This window comes from Balaenoptera physalus, assembly GCF_965194825.1.
Source record: "Balaenoptera physalus genome assembly, chromosome: 14".
Classification (NCBI taxonomy): Eukaryota; Metazoa; Chordata; class Mammalia; order Artiodactyla; family Balaenopteridae; genus Balaenoptera; species Balaenoptera physalus.
Genome location: NC_138893.1, coordinates 34668271 through 34691073, shown reverse-complemented (window position 1 = coordinate 34691073; position 22803 = coordinate 34668271). Strand labels below are relative to the sequence as shown.

The following is a 22803-nucleotide window of genomic DNA, read 5'->3' as shown; positions in this document are numbered from 1 at the left end:
ATGTCAGCTTTCCTCTGTTAGCGTCTACTGGCACATCTTCTTTCATCCTTTTACCTTTAAACTTTCTGCATCCTTATGTTTTACACGTTTTTCTTATAGAGGATGTATAACTGTTTTTTTTAAATCCAGTCTGAAATTTTGTACTTTAATGGCATTCTTTAGTCCATTTACATTTATTATAAGTAATCTTATATTTGGGTTTATTTCAACTATCTTATTGTGTACTTCTAATTTCTTCTACCGTTTTCATGACTTTTCCCTCGATCATGCTTTCTTTTGTAATATTTATTTTTTCTTCACCCCACTTCTTTACATCCACTATATTGGAAGTTATACCCTCTATTTTCCTTTTTTTTTTTTTTCTAAAGCGGTACCCTACATATTTTAACATACATACTTAACCTATCAAAATTAATATCAATGTTCACAGCTTCAAAATGATCCACAGTGTGGGAGCTGGAGTGAAAAACAGGTGTGGGGGGCTAGATAAAATAAGAGTTGTCCTGTATTAAGGGAAAAGTGGGTTAGGATTCTTTACACTATGACCTTTACTTTCATAATGCTTACAATTTTCCATAAGTTAAAAATCTTAGAGTTGGTATCTTTACCCTCCTCCTGAACAATACAAGGATTTTAGAGCACTCTATTCCAGTCACTCCCCCGTGATGCACACGCTGTTGTTGCTTGGTATTTTTGTTGTACTTGGTTGTTTGTTTGTTTTAACCACAAATTAAATAACATCATCGCCATCATTATTATGTTTTAGAGTACCCCACACATATACTACTTCCTTTGCTCACCATCCCTTCTTGCAACTCAGACCCTAGGCAATTACCTCCCATCTGCCTGAGGGACACACACATACACTGCGTAGGGCTTCCTCACCCTATAGAGTCCGCTGTATTGGGTCAGGTCCCAACTGGCAAAGGAAACCTCAATTCACCAGCCCAGCTGACCTCTGGATATGCAAAGGTCTTGGGACTCATGACACATGGGTCCCCTGTGTGTTGGTTGGATGCCCCTTGCCAAGGGGTCCCACAGTCCTCTGTACTCTTCCTGTGGGAAGCAGAATAATGGCCCCAAAAGATGCCCACATCCTAATTCCTGGACCCTAAAGACTATGTTACTTTCCATGGCAAAAAGGAATTAAGGTTCCAGGTGGAATTAAGATTGCTAATTAGAGAGCATTAAAATAGGGAGAGTACCCTGGATTATCCAGGTGGGCCCAATGTAATCACAAGCATCCTGAAAAGTAGAAGAGGGAAGCAGAAGAAAAAATCCTTTGAAGAAGGAAGGGGGCCACAGCCAAAGGAATGCAAGCAGCCTCGAGAAACTGGAAAAGGCAAGGAAACAGATTCTTCCCTAGAGCCTCTGGAAAAGAATGCAGTCCTGCTGACACCTTGATTTTAGCCCAGTGAGACCCATTTCAGACTTCTGACCTCCAGAACGGTAAGATAAGTTTGTACTGTTTTGAGCCACTATGTTGGTGATAATTTGTTGCAGCAGCAAAAGGAAACTAATATGTCTCCCACCAAAGTATCATCATCTGTTTGCTTGTCTGTCCACCCCCATCAGAGTACAAGCTCTATGAGTTCAGAAGTATGCCCGTCTTATTCACACTCAGCCCAAGGCGCTGATGGTGAACAAATAAACCTGAGAGCTGGAAAGGGCCAAGAAATCACTTAGGCCACCTAATTATTTTAAATGAGAGAAAACTGAGGCCCAGAGAAGGGCAATGACTTGCTTAAGGCTGCTCAATCTGTACCAGCCTGGGACACCACCCTGCCTTCTGGTCCCTAAGCCATAGAAGCCCCAGGACAGGCACTGTCAGGGCACAAGAAACCCTAGGGAACTCGGGACAGCTGGGAAAGTCAGGTAAGACCGAGAGAAGATGTCTAAAATGACTTGAGCAATCTTAAAAGTGTTAATCCCAATGGAGTCCCTGGTCCACCAGTAACTACTAGGGCAGAACTGCGCCCAGCACCCGCCTGATCGGCTCAATTAGAAAGACACTTTCACCTGAAGCTTTAGAACGGCCCATGGGCACGTAGTTAATGGCAAACTGAAGGCCTGCTTTCAAGAATCTTATACAGCAGAAACTAACACAACATTGTAAGGCAATTATACTCCAATAAAGATGTTAAGAAAAAGAAAAAAAATCTTAGCATTTCACTCTTCTGGCCAGAGTCAAAGCTTTGGGCAAATTAGGAAAAGGTACTTCTTCCACAAGACATCTTTTTCCATCTGTCAGAATATTGTCATAATATACCATTCCATTAGAAAAAGACACTTTACTCCCGATTTGCCAGAAAACTATCAGAGATTCACTCACACGTGTATTACCACGTCTATGAAGTACAAGACACCCCCTTAGATGCGAAGCCCTTGCACAGTGCACAACCTGCGGAACCATACACAGCAGCCCTGTTAGGCAGTCTGGTCTCATCCCCTTCACTGACCTCATCTTCCCCCACCTCAGCCCTCAGGCCCATTGGAAAACAACCTTGACCTCATAGTTTACCATTTCATGTCTAACTCCTCCACTAGGGGCCCCAGCTTCTACTCCCTTCCCCTTGCAGACAGCAGGGGTTGAGGATGAGCATGAGAAGCCTGATAGTCCCAGTCAGAAAGAAGGTGAGGAGGTAGGGAGACAGCAAGTAGTGAATGCTAACTGAATGTCTATGGGCCAGGAGCTGGTTGAGGAAATCTGGTAGCTCCCAGCACAGGCCTTGGAGAAAGCCCACCCACTACCTACTGGGGAGATGCTGGGTACACTTTTTTAGCCTCCGAAAACCTCATTTTCCTTTCTGTGAAAAGGGTATGATTGTAGCACTGCCGGAAGGATTGAAGAAACTATGAGCTCATGCTGGTGCCTGTAAAGGCTCTGGACGTGCGAGCTGTTGTTATTTCTATTATTATCAGCACCATCAGCCGAGGGACATCTGCCCTTCAGGCTGTCAGCTTCCAGGCATATCTTGCTTTAAACAAAATTGGGACGATACATATTTCTAAAAGCAAACCACATGGCTAGGAGGAGGGAGGGTGTGTTACAAAGAGAAACGATTACTCCTTATACTAAAGTACCCATTACTAGATAAATAGAAAAATCCACACCGCTTCCGAGTGGAATTGGTTTTCTTTGGGAACAATTTCTGACACGCTGGATGGGCCCAGTTTGGCCCCAGGCGGCTCCTTGTACCATCTCCTTCTGCCCCCCACTGCCTGTGCTCCTAGCCATCCTCCCCCAGGCGAGCCCCAGAAGCCCCATGGCCAGAGGATGACCGGGTGCATCCAAGTAGGCACAGCCCAGCTTTGGAGAGGGACACAGGTTTAAATGTGAGCTCTGCAGCCTCCCCTCGTGGATAACACGAGGGCACTCACAGCACCCACCTCGTGGAGCAGCCGTGTAAGTGGTACCAAGACGATGCTATAAAGCACCTGGTCTGATGGTCGTGGTGTTACCATTACTAATATCAGCTGGGAGACTTCAGCGCAAGGCAGGGTGGGTAAGAGAAGAGCCACCCCAAAGCCCCTGTTCTCAGTTCTCTGGATTTTCTTCCTGCCCCCGTTTATACACACACATAATTCTGACATGGTTGTCACCTCCATCTGGCCAGAATGTTGTATCCCACCTTTTTGATAGAATTCCCAAATGCATTTTTTTCATGTTACTACGTCTCAATTAGAGTGAATTCAGCTGCAAGTAAAAGAATACCTGACTTGTAGCGGCTGAAACAATAAAGATGTTTAATTATCTTGTGTAACAAATCACAAGACTTCAACAGAAATGTCACCAAGCCTTCATTTTTTTTTTTTAATATAGCTTTTCCAGGCAGCCATCACCAGTGTGCCAGCTTTTTATCCCTTAAGACTTTTGTCACCTCTGGGCTGCCTCAGCTCCACAACCTGCCAGTGACCAGAAGAAGGTGAGGTTCCTGGTCTTTTTTTTTTTTTTCTTTTCTTTTTAAAGAAGGGAGCAAACTCCCTCTCAGAGCCCACCTAACAGACATCCCCTTATATTTCAGGGACCGGACCTGGGTCACCAGCCCTCTCCTAGTAAAATCAGGGAAAATAGGCTGTTTCTGCTGGTTCACACCCATCACAGCTCACCCACATAGGGCGAGGGAGAGACTGTGCCAGTACACAATTAAGAAAGCAAGAAGGAGAAAGTGGCTGTCACTTTACACGATTAGCCCCCTCGCTGATCGAGGAAGGAGCTGGAGCCCAAGAGTGGTAAAGTCCCGCGTCCAAGGCCACAGGCGACTTTGCAGAAGGACCATGATAAAAACCCAGCCACTGGCCCAGCAAGCTCCCGCCACTTCACCACGTGGCTTCTCAACCCACTACAGCCGCCTCTAAGCCCCAAAGGGCAGAAGCCCCGTCCCCGGGACCCTCTGAGCTCGGCCAGAGGCATGACATGCACAAAGTCAACACCGTTACAGAAGTGAGCCCCTGACATACCCAGGCCCCAGGGCGGGGGGAGCCAAAGCACTTCCTGCCCCTCGCGAGAGCTTGGCAGGCGGGTCAGCGGGAACCCAGAGCCTGACAAACAGCATCTCTGTAGCTGTCTGGACACCCGCCAGCTGCCTCATTCCCTAGGGCTGACCTCATGTTTCTGAAGAGCCTCACGACGCCTGAGGTCTGTGTGTTGCCTCTCATGGTTCAGTTCTGCTGCCAGCAAAGGAAATGGCCCAGGATGGCGGCTGGGGGGCCACGTGGAGAGGTGGAAACTCAGAGCCCAAGCATCCCTCCCCACCACCCACCCCTGCCCTGCCCGACTTGTGCCACACAGGCCCCGTTCCAGAAGAAACTGAGCAACGCTGTCTAACCTCTGAGATGAGGCCCATCCTGATCTGCCTTCCTGCTTCCATCAATCTGAAGGTATCCCCCGAAGACACTGTCACAGTCTGACTCTTTCCGTTTCATTCCAGACTTCTGGAAAGGGAACAAAAAGGCAGTCAGACTTCATCTATCGGAGCATCTAAGAACATCTCAGAAGTCAGTTCCACTGCCTCAAAGAGAGCTGGAGAGCTCATCTGAGGCCTGTGCTTGGTGACAAAAGTAACTGCTGATTTACCCTAGAGCTGGACCAGGCAGCCACTCCAGCCTTTCTGCGGTCACTGACAGTGTACTGAGGCCCAGGGTGTCACCTGCCAAAAAAAAAAGCCTTTATGAACTTGGCCTCCACTTCCAGACATTCTTTCAGGGCAAAACACCTACTGTGGGCAAGGCCAACAGCAGACAAGGTGAGCAGCCTAGGGAAAGAGCACAGAGCCAGGCCCCCCGGACACATAAGCATCCTTTCACTTCTCTCCAGGGCATCTATCTCACAATCACCACAACCCACCCACCCAGGCTGTAGCTCCGAATCAAGGCATTTGTTTCCATTCATGTTCACTTAAAAGTGTTTATTCCCCTTGCAAAACCACAAGGGCTAAAAAATCATGTGAGGGAGGAAAGAAGGCCTCGCTTATTTGCCAGCCTCTCTTTGGCCTGACCAAGGCGGACTGGGCCCGGCAGCTGGCGGTTTTAAACTTTCCTTGCAGAAGTTTTTCTCAGAATGGTAGCTCCAGTCTTCAGAACTTGAAAAGCCTGCATACCTTGCAAGTATGAAGGCTGCAGGAATTTTCCATTTATAGAATAATATTCTTCATACCACTCTGGGGGCCAGCGTTCTCGTGGTAAGAGCTCGGAGTTCAGTGTCAGCAAACCCGCCACACTTCTGCAGGAGCCCCACGCCATCTGGGCCCTTTTATTTATTTTTGGTGGGAGACGGGAGGAAATAAAGGAATAGCTTTTTAACTTGAGTGCCAACACAAACTTGGAAAAGGAACTGGGTTGGCAAGTGCAGAATATCACTGCCTGGTTTGGGGACTTAACTGTTAGGGAGTAGTAGGTGAGGAAGAGACTGAAAAACATATCTTCCACCCCACACGCAGACAGGTGGCCAGAACAGGCATCACGTTACCACCTCAAGGCCTTCCCCATGCCTGCTACGTGGCCTCTGGATTGCTCCTGAGGGCAGGGGCCCACGCCAAAGGCACAAGGCCCCATCTCACTTCTCTTCTTCTAGTTTTCCCTGTGTGCTACACTAGATTTCTGCTGATGCATGCACAAAGTCTGAAATAACTTCAGGTTCCATGATATAGTGGGAAGGCCACCATGCCAGTCATGAAGAGGCCTGAGTCCTAGTTCTGGCTGTGACAAATTCACCATGTGACCTTAAAGGAGCCCTTCTCTTCTCTGGGTCTCATTTTCTTCATCTGTAAAGTAAGATCGGAGTGAATGGCCAAAGATCCCTTCCACTGCTAACATTCTGACTCACTCATTCATTCTAATGTTAACCTGTGCCAGCGCTACGTTCTGGGCATCCCCTCCTGGGCTAGTCTAAACCTGCTGGGCGCCGCCGGACCCATAAGCGTAGCCTAATGACCGCTAATGACGGCTGCAACACCAGCCTCCCAGTCCTTGTTTCAATAGCCACAGCTCCTCCAGAGAGAGGAAGAAAAACCCTGCCCTGCCCCATGAAGCCAACCCTGCCTGCCAGCTCAGCCACCAGAGGAGGCGTTTTCCCTGTCCCACAGTACCCTACAAGAATCCTCCCAGCAGCTAATACCTTTCCTACTTTCCATCTTTTTAAAAAATGTATTGCCGCTTCTCCTGGGAAGGACATAACCACCTTGCAGCCACCTAATCAAGTCTTCTGATTTATTTTCCAATTTTTTAGAAAAATTTTTAAATTCATTTCAAAGTATTCAACTGTGACGCTGAATACGCTGTGTTATTCAAATTGCACATACACCTCAGATTTTAATACAGCCCCCTGACCTGGGGTTGGGGGTGAGGCAGGGAGCGTGGGGAGCTACACACACACACACACACACACACACACACACCAATCAATGTCCTAAGGCCGGAAGGTTATCTGGCCCAGCCCGCATCCCCACCTGTCACCAGCGAATGGCCACCTAGTCTCGGAACACCTGTTGGGAGGTGCGTCGTGCTGTGGGAAAGTCCTGCGTCCTTCCACTACTTACTAGGCAAGAACCAAAACCTCTCTGAACCTCTCTGAGGTTTCTGCGAGGATTTCACCCAGTTGAAAGCTCTCCAAAACGCTGTGCAAACGGAAGTTACTTGATTGCTAGGCTGCTCTGACTTAAAAACTGCATCCTTAGGTCGCGCCAAGTCTTGCCTCCCCATCCTGCCGATGCTGGTGAGAAGGAGAGAGGAAAGAAGGGGTTTCTCAGAAGTCTAGCCCAGGGCACTAAGGGCTGGGAAGTGGGTCTCACCACCAGGCCGAGGGAGATCCAGGCCTGGTCATCGGTTCCAAACCGAGGGAACAAGGCGAAGGCGAAGGCGGGCCCGAGCAGCCGCCCCTCCCGTACTCCTCTCCCCTACTTTCCCCTCCCCTCCCAGATGCGCGGTAGGGCACGTCCCCTCCCCCGATTCACCAATCAGCGTCCGGAGCGGCGCCCGTGGCGCAGGGGGCTCAGGTCGGCAGCCAATTAGCGCAGCGGCCCGAGGCGGCGCCTCGCCCGCCCACTCCCAGAATGAAAGCCGCCCCGCAGCTGGCGAGGCTGGCGCAGCGCGTGGGGCGCGGGAGCCGCGCGGGCCTGAGCGGAGCGCGCTCACTGCCTGCCTGCCCGCCCGCCCCCCGCGCGTCCGCCTCCGCTCCGCCTCGGTCCGGGGCACGGGCGAGGTGGGCGAGGTGGCCGGGGCGGGGGAGGGCAGGGGGCAGGGCCGAGGCGACGAAGCCGGGGGCGGGGAGAAGCGGGGCCGGATAAAAGGCGGCGAGGCGGCCCCACCCCGAGGCAGGCCGGCGGGCAGGCTCGGTGCGTCCCTTCCGTCCGGCCCGCGCCGGCGGCGGGGAGGCGGCGCGCGCGTCCCGCAGCCCGCCCATGGAGGCTTTCCCCTGGGCGCCCCGCTCGCCCCGCCGCGGCCGTGCCCCCCTGCCCATGGCGCTCGTGCCCAGCGCCCGCTACGTGAGCTCCCAGCGCCCGGTGCACCCGCAGCCCTTCAGCTCGTGGAACGACTACTTGGGGCTCGCCACGCTCATCACCAAGGCGGTGGACGGCGAGCCGCGCTTCGGCTGCGCCCGCGGCGGGGACGGCGGCGGCGACGGCTCCCCGCCCTCCTCTTCTTCCTCGTCGTGCTGCTCCCCCCACGCTGGGGCCGGGCCCGGGACACTGGGGCCCGCGCTGGGGCCGCCCGACTACGACGACGACGACGACGACAGCGACGAGCTGGGATCCCGGGGCCGCTACCTGGGGGGCGCGCTGGAGCTGCGCACGCTGGAGCTGTGCGCGGACCCCGCCGAGGCCGGGCTGCTGGAGGAGCGTTTCGCCGAGCTGAGCCCGTTCGCTGGTCGCGCCGCCGCCGTGCTGCTGGGCTGCGCGCCCGCCGCTGCTGCCACCGCCGAAGTGGCGCCGCGCGAGGAGCGGGCCGCGGCGTGGGCGGCTGAGCCCAGGCTGCACGCCGCCTCCGGGGCGGCCGCCGCCCGGCTGCTCAAGCCCGAGCTGCAGGTGTGCGTGTTCTGCCGGAACAACAAGGAGGCGGTGGCGCTCTACACCACCCACATCCTGAAGGGACCCGACGGGCGAGTGCTGTGCCCCGTGCTGCGCCGCTACACGTGCCCCCTGTGCGGCGCCAGCGGCGACAACGCACACACCATCAAGTACTGCCCGCTGTCCAAAGTGCCGCCGCCGCCCGCCGCCCGCCCGCCGCCGCGCAGCGCCAGGGACGGCCTGCCCGGCAAGAAGCTGCGTTGAGGACCCGAGCTCCGGTCTGCTGCTGCCACCTGACGCCACCAGGGTCGCCGCCTGCCCACTCTCGTATTTGGTCTGCGCACTCTCCCTTGCTGCTGGGGAGCATGGAGCTCAGCAGTTGGCTCAACTTGGGATGTCGTCTTGTTTTTCTCAAAGGAAGCCGACGGTACTGAGTACTTTCCTGTCGAAGAGCGGTTGAGAGTAGACGCTAAAGTCTTGATTTATCACTAGTTTGTGCACATCCAGACGGTGAAGGCTGGGTATTCCGCTAACTGAAATGTGGCAACTTAGAGGCGCTGTTTATTTATACGTCGACCTATTTTAGATGCGCATCAGTATGAAATTGTCTCAATCTAATCTTGGATGTTTAATTTTATGAATGGAGGCACTTTACTAGGTCTAGAATATTTTTTTAAAAGCCTCTTAACTGAACTTAACTGGCGATTTTATGGAATGTCAGCAAAATGACTTTTATTGTTTGAAACAAGTAATATTTCTGTTGTCCTTAATCAGTTACAATTCCAGGCGAAGCAAGTCCCCCTGCCTGGTAGCATCATTAAGTGAAGGCTTAGTAAACTTTCCAGTATTAGTTTGGGTGGGTGTTCCCTCCTTGTGGCTTGTTTCTGTCCTAGCTGGATGTAGCAGGTAGAATACAGCTCCTTATCCTTTTATGTACCAGATCTTTTATTACTGAACGAGCAACTAGCGTTTTCCACCTTTAAAAGTCGTGCCAAGTTATAATGTTGTGTATACACTTGAAAATGGTGCTGTTTAAAAAAACTTGTACATTTATACAGTAACAGTATGTTAATTCATTAATCTTGCCTTTAACTCTGGTACTTGGCCTTCTGTCTATGGCCCCCACCCCATTCCAGTTTTTCAAAACATTTGTCATCCTTCAGATCAAAAGGGAGCAGTATTAATTCACTGTCTGAATTGCTCAATTTCAGGGTTCCTAAATAGTGGAAAGCTCATTCCAGCTGTTGCCTCTCAAACTAAATGTAAGATGGAATCCTTTGAGCTCTGGAAAGTCAGTGTAATAACCTGGGTTCAGGAAGGTTCCACTCTGGGCTATGTTGGCTTTAGGCATCACAGGCAGTCCTCAAACTGGTATAAGCACTAATTAAAGGAACTATTGGGGGGGGGGGGGGACAAGGAACACAGCTTCTCATGTTCCCATTCTCACTGGAAGATTACCCTTCTCTTTCTGGAATCCCACCAGTTATCCATAAATGAGATTAAATCTAATCCTTAGCAAAGGTGCTTGACTCCTACTTTAACCTCCCACCCTCATTTTCAAATCCACTGTAGTGAGCACCACACCATATCTACCATCAGGACAGACATAGAAGGCAAAAATGGAAATGAATTAAGATGAAGTCATCTGAAATGTATAAAATCACTATCTGAAAATACCAGCCAGAGATTTAGTCTATAGAGGTTCCAGGAGAGCTTAGCTAGGTTATTAAAAATTAGACTGCTTTCATGGTAAACAACTAACTTCCTCAGCAGCAAATTTGCCTGATTTGAACATCCTTTGAAGCTGCCGTAAATAACACTGGGGGATAGCTATGAGCGTTTATTGGTCAAAGGAAGGTGCATGGGCGGGGGATGGACGGGACGATTTGTTGGTCAGGAAAAAATAATCCACTTGACTCGGCCTGAACTCAAGTAGCTTAATAAAACCATGAAATTAACTTATTTTCTTCAGTTTTGCTAGAAGACATACCAGTTTAAATTAGACTTGCTTTTTAAGGAGTTTTCAGGTCAACATGAATTCCTGTTACCTCTTGCCACTGCTCTAATTGTACCTTTTCAAGAGTCATTATTAACTGAGGGGTGCATTCTCCAGACCAGAAGATATGGTTAAGAAGGTGACTTAACCGTATCAGCCCCCCAAACTTGCCTGTTCTCCAGCTAACTTTAACTCCCAGTATTTTAAGCATGAACAGGGAATATCAGTAGTTTTGTAGAGATCTCTTATGAAAAGTTTACTAACCACGCTAATACATTTAAAAGCAACTCTCGATCTGAAACATGTTTTAGACACTTGAAAAGCTAAATTTAGGGTAAAAGAAACCCAATTTTTTGAAGTGTTAAAAAGTACCCACAATAGTGTGACGAAATTACTTGCTTTCATAAGAACAGACTGCATACTTGGCCAAAAAAAAAAAAAAAGTATGGAATCCTCAAAAGAGCTTCACCAACTGTGCAGGCACAGACTGCTTTATATTTTAAAATTATACCACAAATACACATGTACTTCAAAGAAAGTTTCAGTGTTAGTCCTAATTTTCTAATCTGTTCTTAGCTACAGTATGAACATTCCATTAACTTCCTGTATATTTCAGTTAAGACTTATGAAATCATCAATCAGACAGCCAAATCATGCCACACCATATAGGTGCCAACCTCCTCCTGGTAGCCACTATGGGTAACTACTAGGATGTCGAGTCTTTTTTGGGCCGCTGTCTCTGCCCTCAGACCCATCCATATTGACAGCAATAATATCCCCATCTAAAAATGCAGAAACCACTGGCAACATGGAAGACAGTGAGTAGGTGGGTCGTTCAGCTTTCCTTTGACACCTGTGAATAAGCACTGGGGGCGGGGTGAGGTTGTGAGGCCTTGACAGTGGAAACTGGAGAGCAGGATCACAAGCAGCTGCAGACTCTTCTGCCTTTATATCCTGTGCTCTTGATTCCAATACCCAGGACAAAGGACTTGGGAGAACAGGACGTCTGGAAAAGGGTCTGGGCAGGAAGGGTGGTTTGCAGACTAGCCTGGAAACGTAACTATCAGACACGCATCTGTAACTCATCTAAACAAATCAGCGTAAATGAATCGTCTGCTGCAGCCGATCTGTGACGGCCCAGGTACAGTCCTGTTCTAGTAACTTAAGACAGAGCAGGTTACTGCCCCAAGTTTTTTCACTTGGTACAAAAGGAAAGACCCTCTCTTCACAAAAGAGGACCTTTTAAGACTTTCACTTGTTTGAAATCCAGATATTAAGAAAAATGTTTTTTAAAGTTTTTTTTTCACAGTTTTTTCATAAAGGTCTATTTCATTATTGGTGGGTAGCACATTTAACAGTTAAATACATTTAAATAATGTATAGGTGACTGCACGACTGCAGCATTGGTAACTAGATAACCAACTAGAAACCAGCTAACAAGTAACTGCCTAAGTATTTAAAACACAGCTCTTTAGATCATCCTTTGTTTTGATCACCTTCCTGGGTGGAGGCAGGGAAAGCCTGCTGGTCACACTGGAAATATATTAAGGCCATGTCTTCTGATATCCATTCCCAGAGGTTTCTTTCAGCTGGATTAAAGCCTCCAGCTCCAGGGCAAGCCCAAGGTTGTGGCCCCCAGCATTAATGCTCTTCCCATCTACCAGAGCAGACAGTTTAAGCTTCACACCAGGCCTCAGAGTCTGAGTGTAGCCCATTCCAACTAAACTAGAGTTGTTGACTTTTGCAGAAATGGAGGCAGTGAGATCCAAACGGTATTTAGCTACAATGCCAAAGCGAGTGCAGTTGGTTCCTGATGTCCAAGCAAGGTTTACTAAAGTGTCAAGATCTTCACATACTTTTTGATAAACTGATCCTCCAAATTCTGGCCCATCATTGACCTTAGTGTGTAGCTGGAAGTCCCCAGTCCTGTAGCCCACTGCAAGGTTATTCCTTGTCAGCTTTGACTTGGCACTATCAAAGGTCATCTGGTACCCAGCAAGCCAGCCCTCATAACCAAAGACTGCTGAACCGTGGATTGCAGGTCCAGCAAAATCAAAGTCAACACCACAACCAAGGTTTATACATTCCCTCTTGTAAGAAGACTTGATTTTACCACTTTTCTTTCCTGTTTGGTGAAAAGGTGGTATCAAACGTCAGTTTCAAACCTTGACAAATCTGGTCTTCAAGAGCGATTTCAGAGTATTATCAGTGTTGCACTTTTCTGTGAAAGTCAGACCACACTCACACCATTTATATTTGGTCTCCAAGGTCCCGGTAACCTTACCAGTGTCTGCGTTAGATGAACCAGATGTTGAGAATTCCACGCCACTGCATGACTTTGTTTTCACATCCAGTTTCACCAACCCAAAACCAAATCCTTGGTTGAAAATATCTCTGGCAGCTTTGCCAAGGTCAGCACATGATGGAGGAATACACATTGGCTGCGGGCAGTTCTGTCCGTAGGTCGCTATGGCGAGGCCAAGGGGAGAGGTGAGCCAGTGGTCTCCTGGCGGGGAGGGGGAGGCGCCGCTGCCGCCCAGCTAGCAGCTGGGTCCGCTCAGCTCGCTCGGGGTCTGGCTGCAGCTCTAAAGTGGTTTCTATCATTGTTAACATCAAAAAGGAGAGGCTGCATCTGATTAAGTTTTAAAAAAGCATCAATACTCCCTCTTCTGGCCTTAAGGCTATACCAACAGAAATTCTCACCACTACTCACACCAGGAAGAATGTAAGTGCCTATAGCCACTATAAATTTGCAACGAACATTCTGTGAAACCAATTATGATTTTTCTAATTTCAGGGGAAAACCCAAGATGTACACTGCACACACACCATACTCACAGAGAGGATAGCTCTACAAGGAAACTAAGGGGTTCATCGTCACGGAACAGAGGAGGACGTTTTAGTGGAAACATCCTAGCCACATTCGCTTTCTGTTATATTTAGGTTATTTTCTTTGATACCCAACAGTGAGAAATTTAACAGCACTGGTAAAAACTCAAGTTAAAAAAAACCCCAACTGAATACGCAAGCTCAGCATTATAAACAAAACACTTTGACTGTAACCACAGATCAACACTAAAACAAATTCTCTAAGTATTTTATTTATCATTGAAGAAAAAACACAGCAGCAAGTTCTGTGTTGGCTTCAATAAGACCAAATAGTTAATCTTTAACATAGCTACTACACTCCAAAATTGAAGTCAACACAGTCATTACTACAAATTACTTGGTGAAAGAATCTATTCTGAAGAGAAAGGAAATTAGGAAAAACAATTTAAACAATTCCTCCAAACCACACATTTATAAATATTGTCATATTTAAAATGCTTGAAAGGCATGAATTCTCCATAAATGGAAAAGCGGTTTGCTATTGGCAACAGAAAAAACTCAGCAACAGTTTACCAAATGCTTTAAAATTTAAAAGCTGTATCTGTTTTGGATTCACACTTTAGCAGTATTCTTGTCATTACAATAATGACTGCAAATTGGTTTATACTCACCTTCTCTCAAGTAAAATCTACCGAAAATTCCTCTGTATCCGGTGTGTGTAATGTTTACTGCACTTACAGTAAACCTAAAAACTTTCTAAATTTAGTAAATAGTAAATACCTCAAAATACCTAGAGGTATGTCTCAACCACTAGTGGTGTGAGAATTGTTTCAGCTCTCTGCTTTAGCGTCTTCAAATACATTTTCTAGAACAGAATCTTACTTCATTCCAAATTAATATCAGGTATTTCAAAATCAAAAGAAAAAAGATCAGTTCTATACCAAGATACAGGTGTTACTGAATACCTGAAGAATTCCCATTTTAAATTTATTTTTTAGTTTTTCTTTTTTGTAAACAAATGATTGATGAAACAATGCAACAACCTCAAATTCCAAAAAATGGCATGGTTTTCCAACCTTCTGTGGATACGGTGCATGATCAACCTATTACATAGGATTAATACAAGTTCATGCTTTTTGTGTTATGGTGAGACATTAAAGAGTCCAATTTAGATTGGTTGAAGCACAAGTATAATATTTCCTTGAATGTCATCAAACCTATGTAAAGACATGAGTTTGAGTACATTATCTTGAGACTTAACGTCGTACTGTGGTCCATCCATCTTCATCAGTCTCATTTTTAGTGCGACGAAGAGATTCCCTATCTTTCTCAGCTCTCCATGAGGTCTTCTCTTTTTCACCTTCTCTGTCTCGGTCTCGATCTCTCTCTCGATCTCTTGAAAGAGCCGCAGGAGGAACACGACGAGGGGCATCCCGCTCTTCGGCCCGGTCATCTTTCCTGTCATCAGCACGTCTCCAAGAACTTACTTTTAATTTAAAAAAAAGGAGAGAGAATAAATTTGTACTGTATGCTATTAGCTCAGACTAAACAGAGCTGAAGCAAAAGGAATGCCTCAAATTACTCGGAAATCCTGTACTGAAAATAGTGATAGAGAATCTTCATTTAAAAAAAAAACAAACAATAAAAGCTAAATACACTTTAATCATTTTGATACAATTTCTGAAAAACCTTTAAAACAATATACAGACTTAGAAATATAAGTTTGCAAGCAAAAAGAAATCACCGGCCTGGGAAGTGTCCTAATTTTTTTTAAAATTTAGGATAAGGTGACAAAAATCTGGCTGAATAAAAATTTTTTAAAGGATTTTTGCCTCCTGTTGAAGAAGATTTAACAGCAAATAAATGAAACAATGTATTTCATTAGGGCTATCAAAGAAGAAATACCCTTACAATCTGGTTGTAACAAACCAAATAGTAAAAGCTTGTGAGGCAACTACTTAAGTGCTACGGTCATTTTAAACAAAGCACTTTTCACTAAAGCTTCCATTGTTACAATTCCAGAGAAAGAATGTTTGACACTCTGTGCTTATCTACCAGGACCTTACTTTTTTCCTTCTTTACATAAACTCTTTTTGTAAAATCAATATAGGTATTGCTTACTACACCATTGAATTAGTCTACTACTACACTTTGAATTTAAAGATGAGCTAAACTTCACAAAGCAACCAGTGAGTAAGTTTGTGAGAACCTTGAACTCTAAATGAAATAAAAGATCTACTTGTCCATCTTGGTTTTGGTGTTCATACAAATTTAAGACATAGCAAAACCCCGAATTCCCTCATATATTACGGCTCTCCAGTGTTCAGCGGTCATACAGAAAGAACATCTCTACCTTCCTCACGCTCTGGTCTGAGAGGAGGTCCTCTTCGGTCTCTGTCATCTCGTCTTTCTCTTAGATCACGGCGCTCATCTCTCTCACGACGGCGGTCATCCCGATCCCTATCGTCACGACGACTTGCATCTCTCCAGCTTGAAGATTCTTCAGCTGGTCCTCTTCTCCAGCCAGCTTCATCCCTGTAGCCATTCAAAATGACACGTTAAGTTCTGTCATTAGACTCTACGGGTTAATTTTAAGTGAATATATCATATCCAAGTTAGCAAATAATAACAGGAATAAAGTTTAAACTCGTGACTTGACCTCAAACTGATGCCTCAGGCATGGAGGTCAAATGAGAACACCTGGCTCTGCACTGTCCAACACAGTACTCATTACTCATTCCAAATGCTCAACAGTCGAATGTGACTGCTGGTTACCATATGAACATTACATATACAGGACATTTTCATCCTTGCAGGAAACTGTACTGAACTGTACCGGTCTAGATTAGTACAAAGCCACTTTGACCAGAGGAAGTAAGCTAGAATTCTTACTACTAATAAAAGTAAAGAGGCTTTTAATAATTTAAAGGCAATAAACTGACCTCAACCACAAGGGAAAAGCAATTGGCAGTGAAGAACCTCGACTGGTTCCACTGCCATAGAGCTACACAGCCCACAGCCAGCCACACAGCTCCAGCCTCCAGGTCCTCACTCTGTAGAGAGGGAACTGGTTCAATTAACATGACCTCTAAATTTTTTTAAATCTACACTATGATTCTACTAGATAAACTGGGGGGAGTGAAGGGGATGAGCACCATTTTCCGAAAACAGTTGGAAATGCATAAGAGAGCATTAAAAGAATCCTAAGTGTAATGCCACAGACACTTCTTTTAATTAGAATATCAAACCTCGGCCGTCTGAAGCGGTCCTCGCGATCCCCATCTCTCTCTCTGTCCCTCTCCCTCTCCCTCTCTCTGTCTCTTTCTCTCTCCGGGTCCCTGTCGTTCTCATCGCGATCTTGATTATCTCGGTCTCTCTCTTTTTCCCTATCCCATTCACGGTCTTCTGATGGTCTCGATTCTCGAGGTGGACCCCAACTCTCTTCTCTGGCTTTTTCTTTCTCTCTCCATCCACCTATGTTTTTAAAAAAGAAAAAAAAATTTTTCCACTCAAGAAACAGATTGGCAGCCATGAATCTTGATGTTAATCCATCACCATTACAAATGCTAATTAATTTAAGACACTCTACCTCATTTTAAAAAAACCAACTAAATTCATTTACCTCATTTCATGGAACCACCAACTCCTATTTATGACTACCTATTATTGTTTTTCTAACATATAACATATAGGAACTTTTATAGCCTAGGTTAAATGTTCCATATGCAGAGATTTCAGGTATAAAAATCTGTTCTGACGGTAAAGACAACTCATTTAAGCAGAAAACAAAGGGTGAGGGGTAGGATCTAGATCTCTGAGAGGCAGAACCCCAATTACTAGTTCATTTATGCCTTGCAACATTTTCAAAACCTTTCTAACTAAAGACTCTTTCCTTTCACATTCATGCCCCCCACCATTTACCACCCGTAAAAAGTCCTGAAATAAGGATAAATCCTTTGGCCCTGCTCAATATCTCACACTTAGCCATGGGATGTCCAAATCTAGAAACAATATATACATGTACACACACATATGCATGCACACACAAAAAGAAACCAAAGGAAGCAGAGATTTCAATGAAAATGTATTACAGCTTCAAGGCTAATAATTATTAGTCACTAACATTTATATTACTGTGTGCCACAGAACTAGTCTAAAGCCTCTGCCTGTATTAGCTCATTCAATCCTACGCATAGCACTGAGCTAAGTAGATTATTCCATACTTGCTAATTTGCTACTTGCTAAAATCTATAATCCCAAAATTAATACTCTAGCACTTTTACAAGTCGCTCGCAGACACATACAGACGAAATATTTGAGTCGCCTGACGGGCCTGTTGTCAGCTGAGGTCAAACAAGACAATGCCGTCTTCTTGCTGCAGTTCTACTTTAAACAAGTAGCCTTTTGGTGATCTAGTTAGTGCCACATTTTCACATTTTTGTGCTTTTAGTTGGCGATTTCAGTTTTTAAGTGCGCCACCAGCCCTACGCCCCAGCAGTCTCAAGCACAAGAAGGCAATGGATATGTCTTAGGGAAAAAATACACGTGTTAGATAAGCTTCTTTCAGGAATGAGTTACAGTGCTGTTGGCCATAAGTTCAATGCTAATGAATCAATAATATACATTAAATAAAGTGTCTTTAAACAGAAAAATAAAACAAGGTTATGTGCTGACTGGTTGAAAAACTGACCAGAGGGCTCACAGAAACATAACCTGGTACTTCCCTTAAGAGCAATGGTTCAGTATTATTCACTGACTTTATATTACATAACTATCACGAATTAATGAGAATGTACTAGACTGTTATCCCCATTTTACACAAGGCACAGAAAAGTTAGGTGGCTTTCCCAAAGTCACAAAGCTTCACAGTGGAATGAAGTGAGAAGAAACACAAGTATGCCACAGAAAGCACTAAGGATAAAGGGCAGGAAGCTGCTCAAATTTGCATTTAGAACAAATTACAATGGTTACCGAAAAGATGTAAGAAAAAGGATGAAACAAGCAAAGAACTCCCATCTTATACAATTAGATGGACAGTGATGCCCCTGAAGTGTGTGTGTGTGTGTGTGTGTGTGTGTGTGTGTGTGTGTGTGTGTGTACGTGTACTGGAGAAGGGGGGGTTCACTTTTGATGGGTTGAGTTGGAAGTGTCAGTAACACTTACAGGTGCGATATAAAGTTGGAAACACAGGTCTGAAGGTAAGGGGAGAAGTCATCTGGAGAAGACAGTAACAGAAGTTACAGACCTGTATACATTACTCAAGAATAATAAAAAGTATGAAAGGATGAGCAGGCCTAAGACTGACAAAGTAAAGAAATGGGCTCCTCTCGTGAACATAATCCCATGGTTGGCAAGAGTACAGACAAATGTTTAGTTAAGTATATTTTGTTTTTCATTATTTATATGAGGAGGCTAGTCCAGGACAGAACCTGAAGAACACCGATACTTAGGGACGGGTACAGAAGGAAGGGACCTCAAAGAAGCAGTCAACAAGGAAGAGGGAAAACAAAGTGCATATATCACTAAAGTAGAAAAGGGGGTGAAGCTATTTGTTTTGGTGTGAAAGATCTCAGAGGCAAGCTTTTGACATAAAAGTCACTGCAGAAATATTCAAGGAAAGATAAAAGACCAGTTTATCTAAAAATAGTAGTAATACAGCCCAACCTCTGTCATAAATCTGTTAAAATTTCACTTTTTTCAGTTGAAAAGAACACTTCTTACTTAACAATCAAACTGTAATTTGTCACCTGAGATCTGAGCTCCTTGTTTGAAATAACTTGCTATTCTCTACAGAGCAGCGGAGATTAGCTGGTGTAGAATTTCACGTTGTTATTTGCAAACACATCAAGCAGATTACATCTATAAAGCATCCAATCTGGTTTCTTGAATACCAGAATTTTACCTGGTTTGACAAACGGTCTCCAGGGACCAGGTCTTGAGTCATCACCCCTTCTAGGAATCCGATCATCATCAGCCCGTCTTGAGATCCGATCATCATCCGTGTTTCTCCAAGGCCCCCTGTCATCATCTGCACTGCGCCTGGAAAATCTGTCATCATCTGCACTGCGCCTGGAAAATCTATCATCGTCGGTATTCCGCCAAGGTCCTCGATCGTCATCCAACCCACGCCTGGGACCCCGGTCGTCATCCATGCCCCGCCTGGGACGATCGTCGTCAGCGTTCCGCCAGGATGACCTCTCCTCATCCGCACCTCCTCGGCGCAGACCCCGGTCCTCATCCATCCCACGCCTAGGTCCTCTGTCCTCATCAGCTGTTCGCCAGCTTCCTCTGTCCTCATCCAGTCCTCGTCTAGGTGGTCTGTCATCATCCGCCTGACGCCAGACACCCCTGTCTTCATCGCCAATTCGTCTGGGAGGCCTGTCATCATCTGCATTACGCCAAGAAGGCCGGTCATCGTCTGTCCCTCGGCGAGAGAACCTATCTTCATCAAGACCACGTCTTGGGCCTCTGTCGTCATCCATGCCACGCCGGGGAACCCGATCATCGTCTGGTCTAAGAGAGGACTCTCTCTCTTCATCATCCCCCGAACGCCTTGGTCGATCTTCATCTCTTCTTTGAGGCCTCTCTTCATCCCGCCCTTCTCCACGTCTCCACTCCCTACAGAGTAACAAGCCAAACATCTTTAAGAGTAAATTTTCTTAAAAGCAGGTGATCTTTTTGGGAGTGATGTTACTCACTTCTAAAAATCACTTCAGTCTAAATTCATTAATCCTACTCCTAAAAGAGTATGTTCCACTAAAAAACAACACAAAATCTTACATCAACAATTAAACCAATAAGCAGACAAGTGCCTTTAAAAGGTATCTGCACTTTATGAGGAATACCTTAGCAATTTCTAAATCTATTACTACAAGCTTTCAAAACGATGAGAAAAATGTTATGCAACTGTTCATTCTTACTCTAACCTCAATACTATTAGTTTAGGGAATTAAAAAAAAAACAAAACTGAAGCACATATTTCCCAAGATATTTATAAGTCAGTAATTAACAGCAGCACTGAAGCAAACATTTCAGTAATAGACATGCGTACAATTCTTCATGACTCCCTTTTCCCCACCCCTACAAAATAAACCAAATGAGAAAAACACTGATAAGATATTAACAGGATCTATGATTTGTTGGTACTATTTTCCTTAACTCTACTTACTTCTCTGGTGGGCCTCTTCTCCACTCAGAATCTATTTCAGGTACTTTTCTCCATGTGCCTTCTGAATCTCTATCTCCCCAACGAGAGTCCTACATTGAGCAAAGTTAATGAGAGGCACTACATTAGCAACACTACTGATCAACATATAAACTCAACAGGAATCTCAAAGAGCCAGTAACAAAAGGACAAAGAGATGAAAAGAGTAAGTGAAACATTAAAAAGAGATGGACTGTGAAAGGCCCGAAGAAAAGGAGGAAAAATTTCCCTAAGTTTTCTGCTCTAAGTAAATTGAATCCTGATAGGGCACACATGCCAAAACGGGTGAATAACAGACCATATGCTCAGAGCTTCCAAGGAATAAAGCAGAGTATCTACAAAAGTAACAAGACCAAGACTATTATCAAGAACCCTCCTCCCATTATGTACTAGGACAGTGAACACAGGTCTCTAATCTTCTGTAGCAGGATGACTTTGAACTGGCCAAACCAATGAACCATTACTCAACTGAGAGAGAAAAACAAAACCTCTTTTGAGACATGCACAAAAATACTTGATAAAATATACACTATACAAAACAAAAAAACTTATCTGCAAAGGGGAAAAGGTGATATACAGTGTAAACATATTTTAAACTAAATCATGTTGCCAACAAGGTTGTAAAACTGTTAAATGATTTCTAAATAGAGAGATTAGCACTGTTTTAAAGCACTGGAGGCAATAAAACTTAAGGTGTGCTCAAAATTTTGTTTTGTTCTGAAGAGAGGGAAGAGTTCTCAAAATTTACAGACTGAAAGCTTAGACTTTGAAAAGAATAGATAGTAATCACTAAAAGAATAGAGAAAAGCACAACAAATGAGCTGAGAAAACTTCTGAAGTTTGGCTTGAAGAAAGGAAGGGGTGAGTGGCAGGGACATGGAAGCAAATAAAAAAAACACCAAACCAAATGTCAGGAATAAAGCCGCATATACTAGTTACCATGTTAAACATTAACAGATAACTAAAGACTCTCCAACTGAAAGGGAAGAGGGGGGCCCACAAACAGAAACAACAAAAAAAAGGATGAACACAGAATTTCAAAAACTAACGAAAAGAATTAGAAACCCATAACCACGGGTGATTTACCTCATCTACTTCAGAAGATGAAGCAAATTAACAGGATGTAGCAAATCAAACACTGTACCTGATTTCACACATACACACAGCATTTTGTGCCCAACAGAAAAAGAATACTCATGATATAAAAATTAGCAACAAGAGTAACAAAACTAAAAATCTATCTATATATTATAAAACAAATTGAAGGCTACATAGATAACTAGTAGCAGGTCCTCCAGTAAAATTAAGCATTTGATACAGGTGTGGCACAGATACCTCCAGCTACTCACCTCTAACCTTAAAAAATAAGCAGCATTTTATTTAAAGGGCAGCATGGACACATCCCAGGAAAAACAAAGAGCATGCAGGCAGATGTCACAGACACGATAAAGCATAAAACGAGCTCAGAATAGCTAAAGTATAGGTGACTAAGAAGAATATGGTGATAGATGAAGCTAATGAAAAAAGCAATAAACATAAAAGGCCCTGACTGCTAAGGCATGTTTTTTACCTTTGGCTCTAAGCAATGAGTACCACTCAAAGGAAGGTCTGAAACCAAGAGCAGGGCTAACAATCAAATATGCATTATGAAAAACCAAGCAGGCCACTGTATAGAGGAAGATCTGAAGCTGGGCAACATTACGATCAGGGAAAATAGTAAGACCAGTAAGTAATACAGGCAAAAGAAACAATCTGAATTAAGGCAGGAGCATAGGGACAGAAAGGAGAGGGAGGGGTTCAAAACACTGTGGTTAAGTAGGTACAATGCCACCACGAGAAGAGGGGATTAAAGAGAGACCCCCGTTACACAAGATAAAGTGAGAAACACAGGTCAGTTTTGGACATGAATGCATATTAAAAATAAACATTTAGACCAGCATTTGAATCACCTGGTACTCTTGTTAAAATGCAGACTCTGAATCAGAAGATTTGGCATTGGGCCTGAGATTCTGCATTTCTACCAAGCTCCTAAAGGGATGTTGAATACTGCTGGTCCCCCAGATTCATCTTTGAGTACCCTCACATCATCCTCCTAATTCACAGTAACTCCTTTCAAGGAACCAAAACAGTCCCTCTTCCATATGACTATGTTACTTTTTGTCAAATACTTAAGTTTCATGGGATTAGTTCTTACTGAATTAAGTATTCTAAACTGAAGCCTATTATAAAATCCAAACTTTGCTAAGACAACTCTAATCCCCTCCCCACTG

General features: G+C 44.9%; 2 protein-coding genes, 1 long non-coding RNA gene and 1 pseudogene across 4 annotated transcripts in view; 1 reads left to right on the top strand and 3 right to left on the bottom strand.

Annotated features, from left to right (window-relative positions):
- Window positions 1–7394, bottom strand: part of LOC309642828 — a 34566-nt gene extending 27172 nt beyond the window's left edge. Inside the window, exons 1-2 of the long non-coding RNA XR_014253397.1 lie at window positions 7038–7394; window positions 4830–4935 (exon numbers count right to left, since the gene is read on the bottom strand). This is a non-coding gene — a long non-coding RNA (uncharacterized lncRNA). The remainder of the gene's footprint in view (window positions 1–4829; window positions 4936–7037) is intronic.
- Window positions 7395–7468: 74 nt separating this feature from the next.
- On the top strand, window positions 7469–9565 carry NANOS1 (nanos C2HC-type zinc finger 1). The gene has a single exon (XM_082424823.1). The coding sequence runs from the start codon at window positions 7899–7901 to the stop codon at window positions 8766–8768; it is 870 nt and encodes a 289-aa protein (XP_082280949.1). The 5' UTR covers window positions 7469–7898; the 3' UTR covers window positions 8769–9565.
- Window positions 9566–10964: 1399 nt separating this feature from the next.
- Window positions 10965–13455, bottom strand: LOC309642812 (non-selective voltage-gated ion channel VDAC2 pseudogene; annotated as a pseudogene). The gene has a single exon. The product of its transcript is annotated as a non-selective voltage-gated ion channel VDAC2 pseudogene (transcript).
- Window positions 13456–13581: 126 nt separating this feature from the next.
- The window catches only part of EIF3A (eukaryotic translation initiation factor 3 subunit A), a 31999-nt gene continuing 22777 nt past the window's right edge, over window positions 13582–22803 (bottom strand). The window contains exons 18-22 of the mRNA XM_082424745.1: window positions 20498–20586; window positions 19232–19947; window positions 16578–16803; window positions 15683–15864; window positions 13582–14815 (exon numbers count right to left, since the gene is read on the bottom strand). Of these exons, the coding sequence (XP_082280871.1) occupies window positions 14586–14815; window positions 15683–15864; window positions 16578–16803; window positions 19232–19947; window positions 20498–20586 (1443 nt within the window). The 3' untranslated portion in view covers window positions 13582–14585. The remainder of the gene's footprint in view (window positions 14816–15682; window positions 15865–16577; window positions 16804–19231; window positions 19948–20497; window positions 20587–22803) is intronic.

Bases quoted from the DNA above. Each gene is read 5' to 3' on its own strand.
- NANOS1 (XM_082424823.1), top strand. From the start codon at position 7,899: ATGGAGGCTTTCCCCTGGGCGCCCCGCTCGCCCCGCCGCGGCCGTGCC.